The sequence below is a fragment of the Poecilia reticulata genome, linkage group LG4 (genome assembly GCF_000633615.1).
Source record: "Poecilia reticulata strain Guanapo linkage group LG4, Guppy_female_1.0+MT, whole genome shotgun sequence".
NCBI classification, from domain to species: Eukaryota; Metazoa; Chordata; class Actinopteri; order Cyprinodontiformes; family Poeciliidae; genus Poecilia; species Poecilia reticulata.
The window spans coordinates 28,977,616-28,993,492 of NC_024334.1; the positions used below are offsets into that span (position 1 = coordinate 28,977,616).

Consider the following 15,877-nt stretch of genomic DNA (forward strand, 5'->3'; position numbering starts at 1 on the left):
TTGTTCAAAAATGACTGGCAAAGACTGGCAGAAAGACTGAAGAAGAGCTACTCATCATCAGTTTGCAACATTTTTGTTTGTTAGTAATATAGCCCAAAAACTGCAAATAATTCAGTTTAACGATTAAGACACAAAGCACAAAAAAAGCAAGAAACATATCAAAAATAATTTTATTGATTCAGAGTGGCAAATATAAATTTTATGTGAGATGACTAATAAATCAAGCTTTTTCTGAAACATTTTCCAGTGTGAACTTTTATCATTCCACAGCACATCAGCAACCAGTTTATCCACCATGTGGACTAGGAAGTGTAATCTTTTATTCCAAGACATCGGATAAATGTCATTGAAAAGCAGAGAGATGTACTGCACTGATCTCCTTAGCTCAAAGGCTGACCGGTCCTCTTACAGTATGAGATGAGAACAAAACCAAATTAAGCATTGAGAAGGCTGTCTTAAAACAATGAATTTTAAATAAACACTTTGAAAGATAAATAGGTTTAAGGTGGCTAATGTTCAAGACAGTTTACTATTCGCATGACTAATAGAGACCATGTTTATAAGTAATCTTAAAGGGGTTATGGAAGCATTATAAAGATGTAACACGACCAAAAGGTACGAAAAGAGGGGAGAAAATTTTAGCCAAAAAAAAAAAAAGTGGATCTGATTTTTCTTGATTAGTGGAGGAAAAAATAACAAAAACAAGTTATCTCTGAAGGAGTTTCAACACCCCAAATAGGAATGTATGGAAATATACATTTACTGTATCTGCACAAATTTTACACCACTAACCATCTCTCTGGAGTGAACCTGGAAGCTACTTGAAGTACTGTCTTGATTTTTTTATTTTAATTAAAGCAATTCACCACTAACCCAAGACATCCACACTGACAAAGTTTTAAAAATAAAAATCATGTTCCCACATCTTGTCAAATTCCCTTTTAACCCAGTGAAAGAGAGATGCTCAGGTGAAATTTTTACACGTTTAGTTCAAGGCAGAGCGAATTTAAACCTCCGTCTCCTGAGGTGGTTTCTAAAGAAAACGCACATGGCTAGAAGACACGTGAAAGAAAGGGTATAAAGAATGACACACAGGCTAATGTCTAGATTTGAGAAACCGATGGTAATCACAGACATCCAGTGGCCTCTGTGGTCAAACTCAGCCTCCCTCCTGAAATATTGCCCTGCCAGCTCTCGCTTTTTCAGCCCCTTTCCTTGGTGAATTGAATTCAGCTCATTGAAATCATCCACTGGCTGCAGGCCCACCATGCCGAGTCCTGCGTCCAGCTCCATGCCCAGGTTGAACGCTGGGCGGGGCTCCTGCTCTACCTTTGTTTGCAGGGTGCGTTGCTTAACCAGGCTGGAAGCGGCCAGTTGCAAAGCCTTGGCCTTGAAATGCTGGTTCACAAACGAGTCGAGGTCCACGATGTCTTCCCTCCTCGGATGCAGCCTCATCCCGATGATGCTTGGTATCCGGTGAGCCCGCTGGTGGCCGCGGTCACTAGCTGCAGGCGCTGGATTTTCCTCCCCACCTTCGTTGTTCTCCTCATAAGCCTCCGTTTCATCCTGTGGTCCCTCTTCTCCCTCTTGGAGCCCCTCGTCTTCCACCCCTTCTTGCACAGATGATGGCGGCGGAGATGTAATGGGGTTTGAGGCTTCCCTAACTATTCTCTCTACATGTCTTTGAGCCAATGACTCTTGCAGCTGACGGGAATGTTTTGCCCTTTGCGTTTCCAAAATCTTGTCTTCATCCTCAAGATAATCTGGAACAGAAAAAGACATTTCAATAATTACTGCCTTGCAGTGGTTCCAAACACTTCAATATGCATCCTCTGTCTGTGATAAGGTTGATGGCTTGGACAGACTTAAACAGACTCTCTGATCAGTCTAGATGTAGAGCTGTGACTTTCTGAAGCTCTTGAACTTTTTTGTTCTTTCCTAAAAAAGAAACCACTAGATTAAACAGTACCTGTTAGGATGCGGCTCGAGGAGAAGTGGGACCCGAGGAAGGGAATGACCTGCGCCTCGTTCCAGCTGTGCTCTCCGTTGTTCTTCACCGTGTGGCAGGATGGACACATTTCCGGGGACGGCCACTGGATCTTTGGGAAGAAAGGGTCTTCACTCAAATCACCTGGTGGGGATGATCACAGACAGACAGTATAAAAGCTTAACATAATTACAGTCACACAGAAGAAAAAAGAGAAGTAATAGCTAAGAAATAAATGCATTGATAAAAGAAAGACCTGAAACTTGGGAGAATGTTGTGTGTATTTTTCTTTAAATTTCACAGTTAATCTGCTTTTCTCTAGTCAAATACAATGCATTATAATCAGTTTCTTATTGCTTATTTTTGCTTTTTTTATATCATCATGTGTTATATATGTTATATTGTGATAGCACAAGTGAGCTTTTTTTTTTTTAGAATTTTATTATCTGGTCAAAATGTTCCACATATATTAAAATGGACTCCAAATACAAACAGTAGCAAAACAAAAAGACAGACTGCTTATGTCAAGAATGTGTATTTAAACATTTAAGTAACAATGTAGGGCCTTTTGTTGCCGGCTGCTAAGATCTACATCAGCGCAGACAGACAAGTCTGCCTGCACAAAAGTAGACTCAAGAGCAATTCAGCTAAACTAAAATGCCTGTTTTTAGACTGTGGAAAAAATCCACACATGCACAGAGGCAAAATCTGCACAGAGACGACTTTCTTGTCTTGCCAAGAGGCAACATTGCCAATAATCATCAGTGACATGTTCCTGTTTATTTATTTTTCTTGCTTAAGTCTTGTTGAAGAATTTTGACCAAATGTGACAAACTGTTAAATTGCTTTTCAAGCATTTTAACTTTTCAAGTGATAGTACATCCATTTCTAGTTTTATTCTAAAAAACCTAAATTATTTCAATAACTACAGCAGATTAGAAAAAAAACAACAAAGTTTTGTTTCCAGATAGCCGTTTCCTCTATTGTCACCTCTTTCCCTCTCCTTGTTGACTGAAGGATTTAAGTGCATTGAGGACGGGATGCAATCTGTGGTGAACCCATTACATCTTATCCCAGTGCTCGTAAAAACTAAGTGCCCATATGCATATGTGAATGTATCCGTTTGAGTGTGTATATGTAAATCACCCGTCAGCGTTTGTCTGCATGTAATCTATGGATTGATATTGTGTGTGTTTGTGTGCGCGTCTGCGAGTGTGTTCATATGACAGGGTCTAACAATGATCGATGGGTTTCTGGGGGTGTCCCAGTGGGAGGGATGGTGAGATAATAGATGTTACCAAAGTGGACAGCTTCTCCCCTCAAACAAACACACAGCTCTGCTGTTTTCAGGCGGCAGACCTCTGTGCTCCGAACCACCTGTCATGTTTTTCCACAGACCCTGAAAGCAAACCCTAATCTCCAAATTGAAGACGGGGGCAACAAAAACTCAGGCGGGAGCTGCCCTTCTAATGAATTGGAAACTTTCTCCTTAAATGTATTCTTGTTTGTAGCAGCTGCACACCTATGACCAGATTGGCAGAACAAACATGAGCAAAATGCACGCACAAGTCAAGCTTAAAAAGATGCCACTGTGCACAAGGACACACAGAAACACACACAATGAGGGCAGCATCCAGTAATAAATTGCTTGTCACCAGCAGGCCATTGTGTGTATGCGTGTATGTGTGTGTGCGTGTGTGTGTGTGGGTGAAAAAAGAATAAGAAGAGCAGCACCAGGTTTGTCACTTTACAGCGCTGTCAATTTACATCCTCCACCACCTCCAGATTAATCTCAGTCATGTGTGTACGTACTCTGCATACAGTGCTTTACATAAAGGATACATCAATTTTATTGTACCTTGGATTGACGGCTGCTGGTACGCATGCATGTGTGTGCGTGTGCTGCTTCTTAGCTGGCGTCGGTGCATGTTTCATACGCCTCCCCACCTCCTCTTTTATTCTAATGAGGCGCCACGTTTGGGAACAGAGTGACTTCAGCGACTTCAGCTTCACTGACATCGTCACAGGAGCCTGTTGCCGAGCGGCCGTCAGACCCAGGCAAACGTTTTCAGAAATATGCATCGTTGAACGAGCTTCATCAGCACTAAGCTGGTGAGGAGGAATCAATTACACCACAGAGTAATGCGTAATAATGTAGATGACTGCCAGGATGTATGACTGATGTCCAGAGCAAAAACTTTAAGGCATCTCTAGTTTTCTATAGCGCAGAAGTTATACAATCCTGAAAATTGACATGAAAGCGTGGTGTTTGTGCTCTGACTGACCTCATATAGATAGGTGTGTGCCTTTCCAAATTAAGTCCAATCAACTGAATTTACCACAGACTTCATTTAAGTTGTACGGATAATTAGTGGAAAGAGCTCAATGTTGAGCTTCGTAGCAAAGGATATGAAGACTTACCTAAATGTGATTTTTTAGTGTTCAGTTTGTAAAAAACTGAAACTTTTTCCCACATAGTTGTAATAGGATAATTGTATTTGGAATCTTTAGGGAAAACATTAACTTAATGCAATTTCTAATAAGGCCGTAACATAACAAAATGTGGAAAGTGAAGAGCCATGAATGCTTTCCGGGTGCACTGTACCCGCCAGCAAAGGCAGCCAGCCGGTCCTGCTGCTGGAGAGCTGGTCTGTCTGCAGAAATGTGACTCAGTCTCAGCTGTTGACATGCAGCAACAGGACGGAGCTGCTTCCAGTCTTAACTCAGCTGCTGCAGGGCCCTGGGCCCTGGGGCCTCTTTGTTGCCAGCTAAATTAATTGTCCGGCTGCTTTACAAATAGCTGATCTTTCATGCATGGCTGCTTGTAAAAGGAGGGGCGGGGAGCCGTGCTAAAGAGCTCCACTTCACGAACAACAGGAGAGGAGGGGTTGCCTGGATAGGGAGATGGAGTGTGCTTGTCCTCAGGGAAGACGCCGCCACTCACTGAAACAAACGCAACCAATTCTGTAATTCCCACAGCCTCTCTGCTGCGGACCTCGCAGCTGACCTGCCTCACAAAGGCAGAGAGGATGTTCATGAGCTGCTTTGTCGGTGGGCGGGGCGGGGTGCAGCAGGGGAAGCGTGTGCGGCGTGTGTCAGGGTGGTTGCCACCTGCCGTCATATAACAACTTGGCAATAGTGAGTGTGTTTGTGTGTGTGTGGGCAGAGCTGTCTCTCCTCAGGGAGCTATCCAGCAGGGATGCAGCTCTATTGCTTGTCAAGCGGAGGCTATGAGTCCCAGGGGACGGTGAGTGGAAAGAGAGAGGAACGACAACCAAAGAAAGATGGATGGATGGGTAGAAGGGGGACAAGCTGCATGGTGTTTAAGTGTCAGGGGAGGAGACACGCATAGGGATGGGTGTCCTTCTGTGTCCTGCTGTACAGGACACAAACCGTCCCAGAGAGGGGGACACCACACACAAACAAAAGATCATGATGTTAATGACATAGTTGTTCTTAATGAAATCACACACAGGCAGAGAGGAAGGGATACTTATCAAAGTCCACTTTCAAAATGAAGAATAATTTGCTGGAACAGCACAAGTAGTTAATATGAAAAGTATATAGAGGGGAGATTAAATACAGATACAAAGAAACCTGCTGGTGACCAGATAAATTATTAGAATGATTAGCAATAACAGGTGGACCAATCAGAAACTAAGTAAAATAAATAAATAGATAAACTGGTGTCATCATCTCCAGCTAAGCTACTTTAAATCTGTAAAGTGTGTTAAAAATGAAGTTAGAGGAAACACAAGACGCCATTGAAATGGCAAGTGAATTTTCTGCATCATGTTGAGATAAGTGTGTGTTCATGCAGGTCAAATGACAGTGAGAAAGTGTGAGACTTCAAGATGATAAGAGGAAGGTTTCTACAGGAAAATTGCTCTATTTTATACTATTGTGCTGAACTTTGCAGTTATGAAGTATTTACATTAAAATATTAGGAAAACCATGTTTTTTATAGTGCCGTCTCACACATGAACGGTGTAACATCACCTGTTCCCAATGTTAATAATTAAAATCTGGTCAAATCAGGAACACTAAAATAACAGATTTTTTAATGCTGTTTGTGTCATTTGGCTTTAAAAGAGAAATCTGAAAATTTTGTTTAAAAAGACGTTAAAGCGGCACAAAAATATCCTTATTGGAAATAAACTACAAAATTCTGAGATGAGGAAACTTCTTATACAAACATAAAAATACTTTCATACTAACTAACTGAAGGACTAACACTCACATTCCTGCACAGACGGCCAAGACAAAATCTGGCCAGATGAATAAGAAATGGTTGGAAAGTTTTCAAACAGTAGTGGGGGTCTGTAGGGTGATCAGGGGCAGAGCAAAGGCAGGAGAAGGCCAAGAGGGGGTCGGAGAAAATGGGGGCGGCTGAAGCAGCTAAAAGTTGGAGGACTAAGACGGGGATGCCAGCTGGTGTCTGATCTGGGGATCCATCCTTCTTCCCCTCACCCTCCTATAGTCCAATTAGGACCAAGTGATCTTAAGAACAACCCAAAATATCGGAAGGTAAAACTTCTGATCCCAATTGGTGTTAGAAACAGGGAAATGCAGGATGGGAAAATGAAAAGGCAGGAGGTGAATTGGTGAAAACAGGTGCAACATCAGCTTTAAGTGTCTACTTAAACTGGTAAAGAGTTAAGATCATAAAGAAACATTAGATTTTCTAAAAAACTATATACAACCTCTGTTAGCCTTCATATTTGTCAAACTACTTTAAACTTAAGAATAATTAAAATGTACAATACAAAGAAGGTTTCCACAATGCTAAAGCCCAGAAATCTATACTTGCTCTATTTTACACTGTTGTGATGACAGCAAAAAGCCACCTGTATATTTGAGATATCGAATAATGTGTGTCCTGTAAAGGTATATTTGTCACATTGTGTAGAAACTTTATGCACAAAGTAGCGAACACTTGACAAATTGAGGAAAATTATACGTGGCTTGAAAATGTTTACAAATAAAAATCCTAAAACTGTAGCATCTCTATTCAGCTATGATATGATTAAAATTAAGTGTAACTAATTGGCTTCAAATGGAATTAGCAGCCAGAGAAAGTTTGAAAATGTGTCATTTTCCTTTCACTTCATGACATGCTACTCTGTTTTTTTCATGTGTGAACCTGAAAACAACCATTGTATGGATATGTTAATGTGTTTAAACTCGTAGATTTGTCAAATTACTATCTTAACACCAGATCAGTGCAGGCCGGGCATTAAAACCGTCTAAAATATGGTAGAAGAGTTCTAAAGCTGGAGTTAAATGGTTTCAAAGATGGGTTCCTGCTTTGAATCACCTCTAGTTTGAATGGATTCTCCAGCAGATGGTGTGAATTCAGCTCTCTCAGTTTTATTGGAGCAAAAATACAGCTAAAATATGGAGGACATCGTCTTCCAAGGACCAGAGAAGCTCTGGCATTAACAGTTTAGCTGCTGTGGCGACTCTTACCTGCAATTCTGTTATTGACTCGATTGTGACGGTACCACAGCCACAGGACTGCTGACGGCAGCGTAGTCACCACATCCAGACCCTCCCTCGCCATGTTCTCAAAGTGATCTGCGCAATATCTGCAGCCGAAGAAGTTGTGGATGTAGTTTCTCATTGCATTTAACACTTCCTTTGGCTCTGGAGGAGAATAATGAGTTGAATCAGTGAGGTCAAGATGAGTACTTTGGTTTCAGAGACCAATTTTATCCTTCTAACTTAGCATCCACTATTTTTTTAAGACATTAATGACTACAGCCTGAACACCAGTGAGTCTTCCCATGAATCTGTGGGCCCACGGTGACAGGCAGCTGGGTTAACACCATATTGAGGTGAATAATCTCTGAGAATGGGATAACCCAATCTGCAGATTAAATGTTGTTAACACTCTGTGTGAATGGTGGCCAGGCTGCTGTCTCAGGACCTCAACAGTCCAGAAACATATTTTCCCTTTGTTATTTGCTTTTGTTCTGAGCTTAGCACGTCCTTTAGATGAATTAGCCACAGGTCGGGGTGTGCACAGAGACCGGCGTGTGTTTATCAGGTGCTTAGAAAGTAAAGACAGTGTTATTCGCAAAGTGTTGATAGAAAAACCCTGAAATGGTAACAACATGTGGAGGAAGTGAGCACATGCGCTCATTAGGATGGCGGCCTTTGGGGGTCCAGATGGACACCCCTTTTGACCGGTCCATCTGCAGGTCGCATGATGGTCCATAAACCTCGGGATTAACCTCTACATGCATCTCGTGTGTGTGTGTGTGTGTGTGTGTGTGTGTGTGTGTGTGTGTGTGTGTGTGTGTGTGTGTGTGTGTGTGTGTGCGTGCATGTGTGTGCGTGTTTGTTTAGTGGGAGATTAAGGTCCCTGCCAGGAGCAGAGCCTCTGGTCATCTGCCCGTTTTATTACCCACTCACATTCCTCTAATCTAATATAATCCCTTTTCACACAGTCCCAATTAGGATCAATTTCAGATGTTATAAAATGACACAACATAGGAAAATTTTAATAAGCATCAAATATGAATCCCAATAAATCTTCATGCTTCCTCATGTGTTGTGTTTTTTCAGCCCTCCGCTGACTTAGCAAGCAAATAAAAACAGAAACTATTTTATTCACAACAGTGCAAAATGTTTGCACCTGAGCCTCCAATGTTGTTGGCCTGGACAGTGAGAACGTGGAAGAGGGTCCAGACCCCACAAGGATAACGTCTAAAGTGGGGTTGTGAACCCTGGCAGCCCACCCACCTCACTCCCTCAGGCAACGCAGCATCTGGAACCTGAGTGAAAGGAAACGCAAGGATAAAAGGAGAAATGGAATAAGAAAAAAGATCTACAATGGTAAAGTTTAATAAATGGAATACGATAAGGATGTTCAAAAAGTCATGTTGCATAATTAGCAAATCTGCTGTCACAAATTTTTCTATTTTGTTAGCATTTATAAACTTGTTATGCAGGTCTAAATGTGAGGAAATGAACAAATTATATCATAAGTGTATGTTTACCACTTTTGATGTGCTCCGAATGTGAATAATATGTTTGTATTGGGATCATAATCAAGGAGTTCAAAGCATTCAAAGGTACATCAGTTTTGTCCTAACATCCCCATCTCATTTTTCCTCCATATTTATACATGAACCAGTCATCTGGGATCTCATTTTCAATGTCCTGAGTGCCATAAAGTGTTCAAATAATTATTATTAAAATCATAAGAACTCATGTTATCTCACCAGTTTCCAACATCCAGCATGCTGAGGTGGAGGACTCTTCATTAATGCAGACAGAGCATTTCCATGATGTTGCATGTCATTAAGTTAACATTCATGTGGTCTTAAAAAGGAAAAATATGTCTTATACCAGTTGTTTATGTTGCTACAGATTTCAACAATCTGTAATTTAAAAGTAAAAGTTGAGTTTTTTTAAGTGAGTTTATTGCAGATTGTTGCTTTGACATGTCAAAAAGGTGTCTCCTTCAGAACAATGGGAATTTACAGTTTCCACAGAATTACGAGAATCCTCTACCAATTAAAGCGTCTCTCCAGGAACTCCCAACCTGTTCGACTTAATGAAGGCTGTTCCACGCAGTTTTCCCCAATCAATGAGAAGTCAGACTCAGGTTAATGGCTCGACCCACCGCTAATGAACAGAGGCTATCCAGTTCTCTAACCAAGAGCTGCAGCTGAATCAAACAACATATTTTCTCTGACATAAAGTCGTTTCACTCGCTGTGCTGCATCGCCATCACTGCAGTGACTGACAGGATTACTCTCTTGTCAATAGTAAAGATTTTGTGTGTGGACGCTTGCGTGTTCATGCACAATCCATTTCCACTGAGGTGAAGTCTATTCATACCTTCCCATTGATTCATTGATCCATTGATTCGTCTGCTAAAAGCTAATGATGTAAGTAAGTGACTCTTTCAATTTGCAAGGGGCTGCACACTGGAGGCATGCAGGCTTCACTCCATAGACAACAGATTCTCAGATAGGAATTAAAAGGAATTAAGGATGCATATTTATTTTCAGAAATCTAGATTTTGTTCTGATCCTGCATGGAAAGATTTCTTGATATTTCAAATATGATAGGTGTAGGGTGTGAGTATTTTCTCTGAGGTGACCATGCTTCTCCAAGAAATGAAAAGCCTTCTCACAGACTTTACAGTCTGGGCTCATTTCGTGACGAATGGAAATCCTACACTTCACTCCCTGTCTTTTACACAACAACACAAAGCACACTTTACAACGTCAATGGTGTTCTTTATGCTTCTGCTAGTGTTTGCATACCTGTGCTGTGTTATCCACTCTCTCTCTAAAAGCTTTGTAGGAAATCGGACCTTTATTCTGGTTCCGTAGCCAAGAGTTCAGAGACTTTAACAAGTTCATCACCACAGGACGGCCGGGGAAGTACTGCAGAGACAAATAGAACAATAAAAGCAGACATCTTACTTTTTCTTATTTTAGATTATGTTTTGTATTTTTATGTTACCCTGAACCATAAATATACCCAGAGTATTTCTGATTCTGGGAGAAAAATAATGCAAGAGGAGCACTGCAACCAACCACATATCAGAACTTCTTTGTAATTTGGTTGGGAGAAACCAGGAGAGGACTATATTAGCACAAAGTTATACATTATCCACAGTGTGTGACTTAACACACAGGAAACTGTGGATTTAGAAGCACTTTGACTCTCCAATAGCTTTTCCTTTGGGGCAATTGTAGGAGATGTTTTCCTTTTAAAGTTTCAGAGAACTGCGGTCATATCATAGATTTATTGTCAGTCTCGTATTTCTGAGAAGCTACTAAATTGTAGTTTTTCTTGTTAGCAAACAGACAAATAGCTTCATAGTAATCGCCGCAACTCATAAGTATCTACATCTATATCCTCACTGAACTAAGTATACCTTAAGAAGTACTATAGGTTCCAGACTATTTATAACTATATCCACTGGAACTTACAGTTATTATTGGTTTAATCAGAATACGCTGAAAACGGTTAAATATTTTAAATCTTATTTCATTTACACCACACACATTAGGCCACCCAACAGGCTCTACACGGTGTGATCTGAAGGATGTGGGCGAACAAGAAGCAGCAAAATTTTTTGTTTTCCTCACAACACAACACATTTATTAAACAAATGAAAACAGACTTTTGGTTAAAAGCTGTGAATGCACAAGCTAGTCGCTGATAGTGCTGCAATGAACAGCTTTCTACTAACCTGGCCTACAATTTGTTTTCCTTTAGAAAACAACAACAACTCTGGACTGAATTACAGAGCAGTGTGGCTTTTATGCCAACCAGAGGGTGAGAAGTGTTTACCCTTTTCGGTTCCAGTCATTTCACAGGAATACTTGTTAATATTTGCAAACAACATTCAAACATGTTTTTTTTTGTATTCATTTCCAATGAGTGTGCAGATACTTTAGCAACCAATCATAAAATCAAAATCAGATTAATATGGCAATAATCTCTGAAACGAACAGCGCCTTGAAAGAACATTCATACCTTGTGTTCCACATTTCGTCATGTCATAATCACAACCGTGATGGTAAAACTACAGAAATGCACATGTTTACGTTTGTGAAACAGGATGTTCTTCTCAATTACTTAATTTTACAGATCCGAGAACCTGACTGTTTTTATAAAATTGAATAACGTGTCGGGTTTTTTTTTTTCAGCCTGATGAGTCCACCTGTATCTTTCACTCGTCGCTTGGATATTTTTTCCCATAATTCATCTATTTACTTCAAACTTACATCATTATTTGCACACCTGGATTACATCGTGTCCAATAATGTTTTGCCGGGCTTGCCCACCGCTCAGACAATGAGGGTCGATCGGTTTTCTTCTCCGCACCTTTAAAAACAACGTAAGTAAGTGTGACAAAAGCTGAGCTTAAGCCTCTTCCTTCATTAAGATTCACCTCCTAAGCCACTAACAACCACTCAGACGCGCCCTCAGCAAGCTTTCTCCTGGTGCGTGTTTACTCCTAACCACGGTAACTACCACAGCTGGAGGAAACACGAGAGGGCATCCAGCAAGAGGGGAGCGAAAACAGAAAGAGGAAATCCAGCTGATGGGCGCCTGAGACCACTGATGACAGACTGAGACATGCAGGTCTTCAAATGCACAACGTAACAAAGAGAACAGCTCATGCCTTCTGCTAACAACATAAAGAGTAAAAAGGTGGGCTGCTTTTATGAATCCAGCTAAATGCCTTTTATAGTCTTATAGTGAGAGGTGTTATGTTCTTGCACAGTTGGACTGAGCGCAAGGATCAGGCGTTTGTTCCCCAAATAGAAACACTTGCTTGGTAACGTTTTCCCTCAAACATGTTTTTTGTCCCAGATAAAATAGCAGAACCCTAAACAAACAAAAATAAACTTTGTTTTCAGAATTATGACTTTAACATCAGATAGTTCTCAGAATTCAGACCAAAAGAAATATAGATTTTTATTTATTTATTTATTTTTTTTACGTATCAATAAAAACTAATCCTCTTCACCGAGAAACTGAGTTAATCCAAATAAAATTACAGTTATTCCACAGGTAATTTTACAAGCTTACAAAGTCAATATTTTTAGGGCCTTTGGAAGAAAACAAAGCATCACCCATTGTCTGCTTTACTCAGCAGATGGTATCTGAAGTTTCACTACAAACTGATCCTTTGTTTTACCCCAAATCTATGCAGAGAGTTTAAATAACCCTTAAAAACTCAGCAAACCCAGATTTTTTAATCCTCATACAGCAACAGGTGTCGTAACTAAGAAACGATCAGTGTTCATAATGTAATGCCTGATACGATAACAAACACAAGCAGAACACGTGCCAGAGGCTGCAGTCGGGATGTGAAGCTCACGCCATGACTAGTGATGCTTGCAGTTCACTTGTTGCTGTAATATAATAGGTTTAGGTGAGCATTAGATGTCTGAGTGCCAACCAGTCAGAAAACCTCATTTAGCATCCATATGAATTTAAGCAGACCAGAAAACGCAGGTGTTTTCCACTAACAGGCTTAAGTCTGCCTCACCAAGCAACAATATTCATGAGGATAAAACCTCCACCGAGTTTCTTGAGGAAGAAAACAGCGTCATCTAAATTTGTCTAATAAAATCTCCCTGTCATTTACTGTAAGGGGAAGCAGGAGTGGTTTTAGCAGATACACAGTATTTTAAATCTGAGATGATACATTTGGTGCCGAAGCAAAGTTCTATAGTCTGCAGGCATTAATGTCAACAGTCACGTCTTAATCGCCAAAGCTGCAAAAGTCACTGCAAACATTAATCCAGAATATTTCCATTTACACTAATAGAAGTTTACATTTAGCACACTGTCATGCATCTGCATCAACTATCACAGTTGTAGATAAACATTAAGTGAAGCAATATTTAACAAAACATGAAAAATATTCAGCTGACAGGACCATTAAAATGATTCATTTGTGGTTAAATTCTTTATTAGGGATCCTTTCTGATTATCGATTTCTTTCCCCCCCTGATGCTGCTGCTGCTTTTATCATCTCCACAATCTCTCTGCTCTACAGAAGAAAGCACCATCCATATCTGATGTAGCTCAAGAAAAACTAAAAGCACACACGAACTTCGCCTCCGTTAACCAGATACCCCTGCTGCCCCCACCATTCCATCCCAGTTGGACCATGACAATCCTGTTCACCCTGGCAATATGTCATCCCTCATCCGATTAGTATCAGCAGCACTTGAGAAACCACAGGCTGCTTGTGGTGAGAAGGTCCTGAGAGGGTCGCATCTGTTGGCTGCAGCAGGTCGACCTGGCCGGTCTCTGCTGGAGGAAGGCAGGGGAAATAATCCAGCAGGTTCAAGAGTCCTACAGTTGGAAAAACTAGTGGAAATATTTTCTAGCAGTTGCTCACATTTGCACTGACAGCTGATTTAGGTGGAGCGTGTTCGCTCTGGACTCGGGAGGTGTGAGACGGCGGAAGCATTTCAGGCCAGACCCCCCCCCACTGCCTCCCTCCTAATTCTCTGTTTTATTCCCCTGTCCCTTTGTCTCCTCTCTGAGCCGAAGGGCTTCTTTCAAGAAAAGCAGGATGGAGGTGTAATCCTTAAAAACCTCGCTGTAATGCTCCTGATGCCTCCCGAGATCCACTTTTCTAAATCCTCATAAACATGTAGCGCATCAAAAAAAAAAAAAAAAAATCTGGATTCACCCCAAAAAGACATGTAAATATAGATATATTACGATTTGATCAGAAAAACACTACAAGACCACAGCAGCAGAGACTACAATAGGGAGTACTGTAGTTCTTGGACACGGCAGAATTACAAACATGAGTATTAGGAGCATTTCTGTGGATTGGACAAAAGAAGATGATGACAGAATTCAAATTTATGTGTCTTTGAGACGAGCCAAAATGCAACAGCTGATTACTCATTCAGTCATAAACCGGCTGCACTCAGAGCTCTTTGTGCTGCACAATCATTTACACACACCCATGTACACAAACACAGCAACAAAATCCCACAAATGAGGTCCTGTTGGAGCAGTGAGGGCTTCAATGTATGACCCAAAGACCTTTGTGATAAAACTCAGTTTTTTTATTGCCAGTGTGTCAGCAACTGGAACTCTATTAATTCAGTTTCTGCCAATTTACAGAAAATTGAGACATTCCCAGTTAGATTTTAAAATCATTTTCTAGTAGCTTGGTCTTAACTGTCAATTTTTTTTGTTTGTTTGTTTGCTTGATTGTAGCTGAGTGATTTTGAGGCAATTCACCTCTTTAACGTAGTTGTACATTTGTATTTTAAACTCATATACAAAGGCTGGTACTGATCTTTGACAGTCACTTGATTCAATTCTCTATTTTAGCATTTCTGACTAATTAGTTAACAAATAATCAAACAAATAAACAAATCTAACAATTCATTGTAATTGTACTAACATTTTTAAAGTTGGTTTTGTGTTTCATCCTGCTTCTGTTGATGCAGATTTGGACTCGGTATGACTCCTGATGTAACCAAAACTTCTCTGACCTCCTGTTGAGTGATATTGTTTATTTGTTCTTTTGGTTGGACATAAATAGATTACAGAAACTGACTTAAAACAATCAGTTATTGAAGCATTAAGAAAACCTTCCTGTGGTGGAGAAGGAAGAGAAGTGTGCATGTGTGTGTGTGTGTGTGGGGGGGGGGGGGGGGGGGGGGGGGGGGGGGGGGTGCGTGTGTGTGTGTGTGTGTGTGTTCGGCTGTAGAAATGAATGGAAGTCAATGGAATGTCCCCTGTTGGATAGTAGCGTACGACTGTGTGTGTGTGTATGTGTGAAGCAAAACAACAAAAAAGTATAAAACATCAAAAGAGTAAAACAATCAGCAAAAAAGTGGAGTTTAAATGCATCCCTTCTAATCACACTATGCGATATAACAATTTATGTAGTTATTAAAGACCATTTGGCTGTGAATTCGTCCATTCTTAATAGCAGTTGTTTCTGTTTAATTTAAATCTGGATTACATCTTTTAACTTCTACCTCTGCAGCGTTAATGTCGGGGGTTGTGGCTTCAGCAATAAAGCTGTCATTGCTTTGTTTGGCTCCAAGCAGCCAAACAAAGTAACAACACTATTTACTTGCTAATGCAAATGTCTACTCTAAAGTGCTCAAGTATATTAAGCAGCAGGATTAATTTCTTGAGTTTTCAGGTTTGCCAGTGTTTCGATAAAATGAGAAGCATCTCATTAGCTTAGCAGTAATTGTGACCTTTATCTTAAAACAAGCGTTTTGGAGGAGCAAAATTAATGTGCAAGATAAAACTACACTTTTGCTCTAAGGGATTTTACTTCACAACATCCCTTGTGAAGTAATTCATTCAAATACAACTTTGACGACTTGTTTGTTTCAGTAGAAAACATCATCA

The 15,877-nt window shown here is 40.5% G+C and overlaps 1 protein-coding gene across 1 annotated transcript in view; it reads right to left on the reverse strand.

Moving 5' to 3' along the window:
* Nucleotides 1-969: 969 nt before the first annotated feature.
* Nucleotides 970-15,877, reverse strand: part of qsox1 (quiescin Q6 sulfhydryl oxidase 1) — a 29,167-nt gene continuing 14,259 nt past the window's right edge. The window contains exons 9-13 of the mRNA XM_008407912.1: nt 10,270-10,392; nt 8,628-8,766; nt 7,457-7,633; nt 1,970-2,131; nt 970-1,763 (exon numbers count right to left, since the gene is read on the reverse strand). Of these exons, the coding sequence (XP_008406134.1) occupies nt 991-1,763; nt 1,970-2,131; nt 7,457-7,633; nt 8,628-8,766; nt 10,270-10,392 (1,374 nt within the window). The 3' untranslated portion in view covers nt 970-990. The remainder of the gene's footprint in view (nt 1,764-1,969; nt 2,132-7,456; nt 7,634-8,627; nt 8,767-10,269; nt 10,393-15,877) is intronic.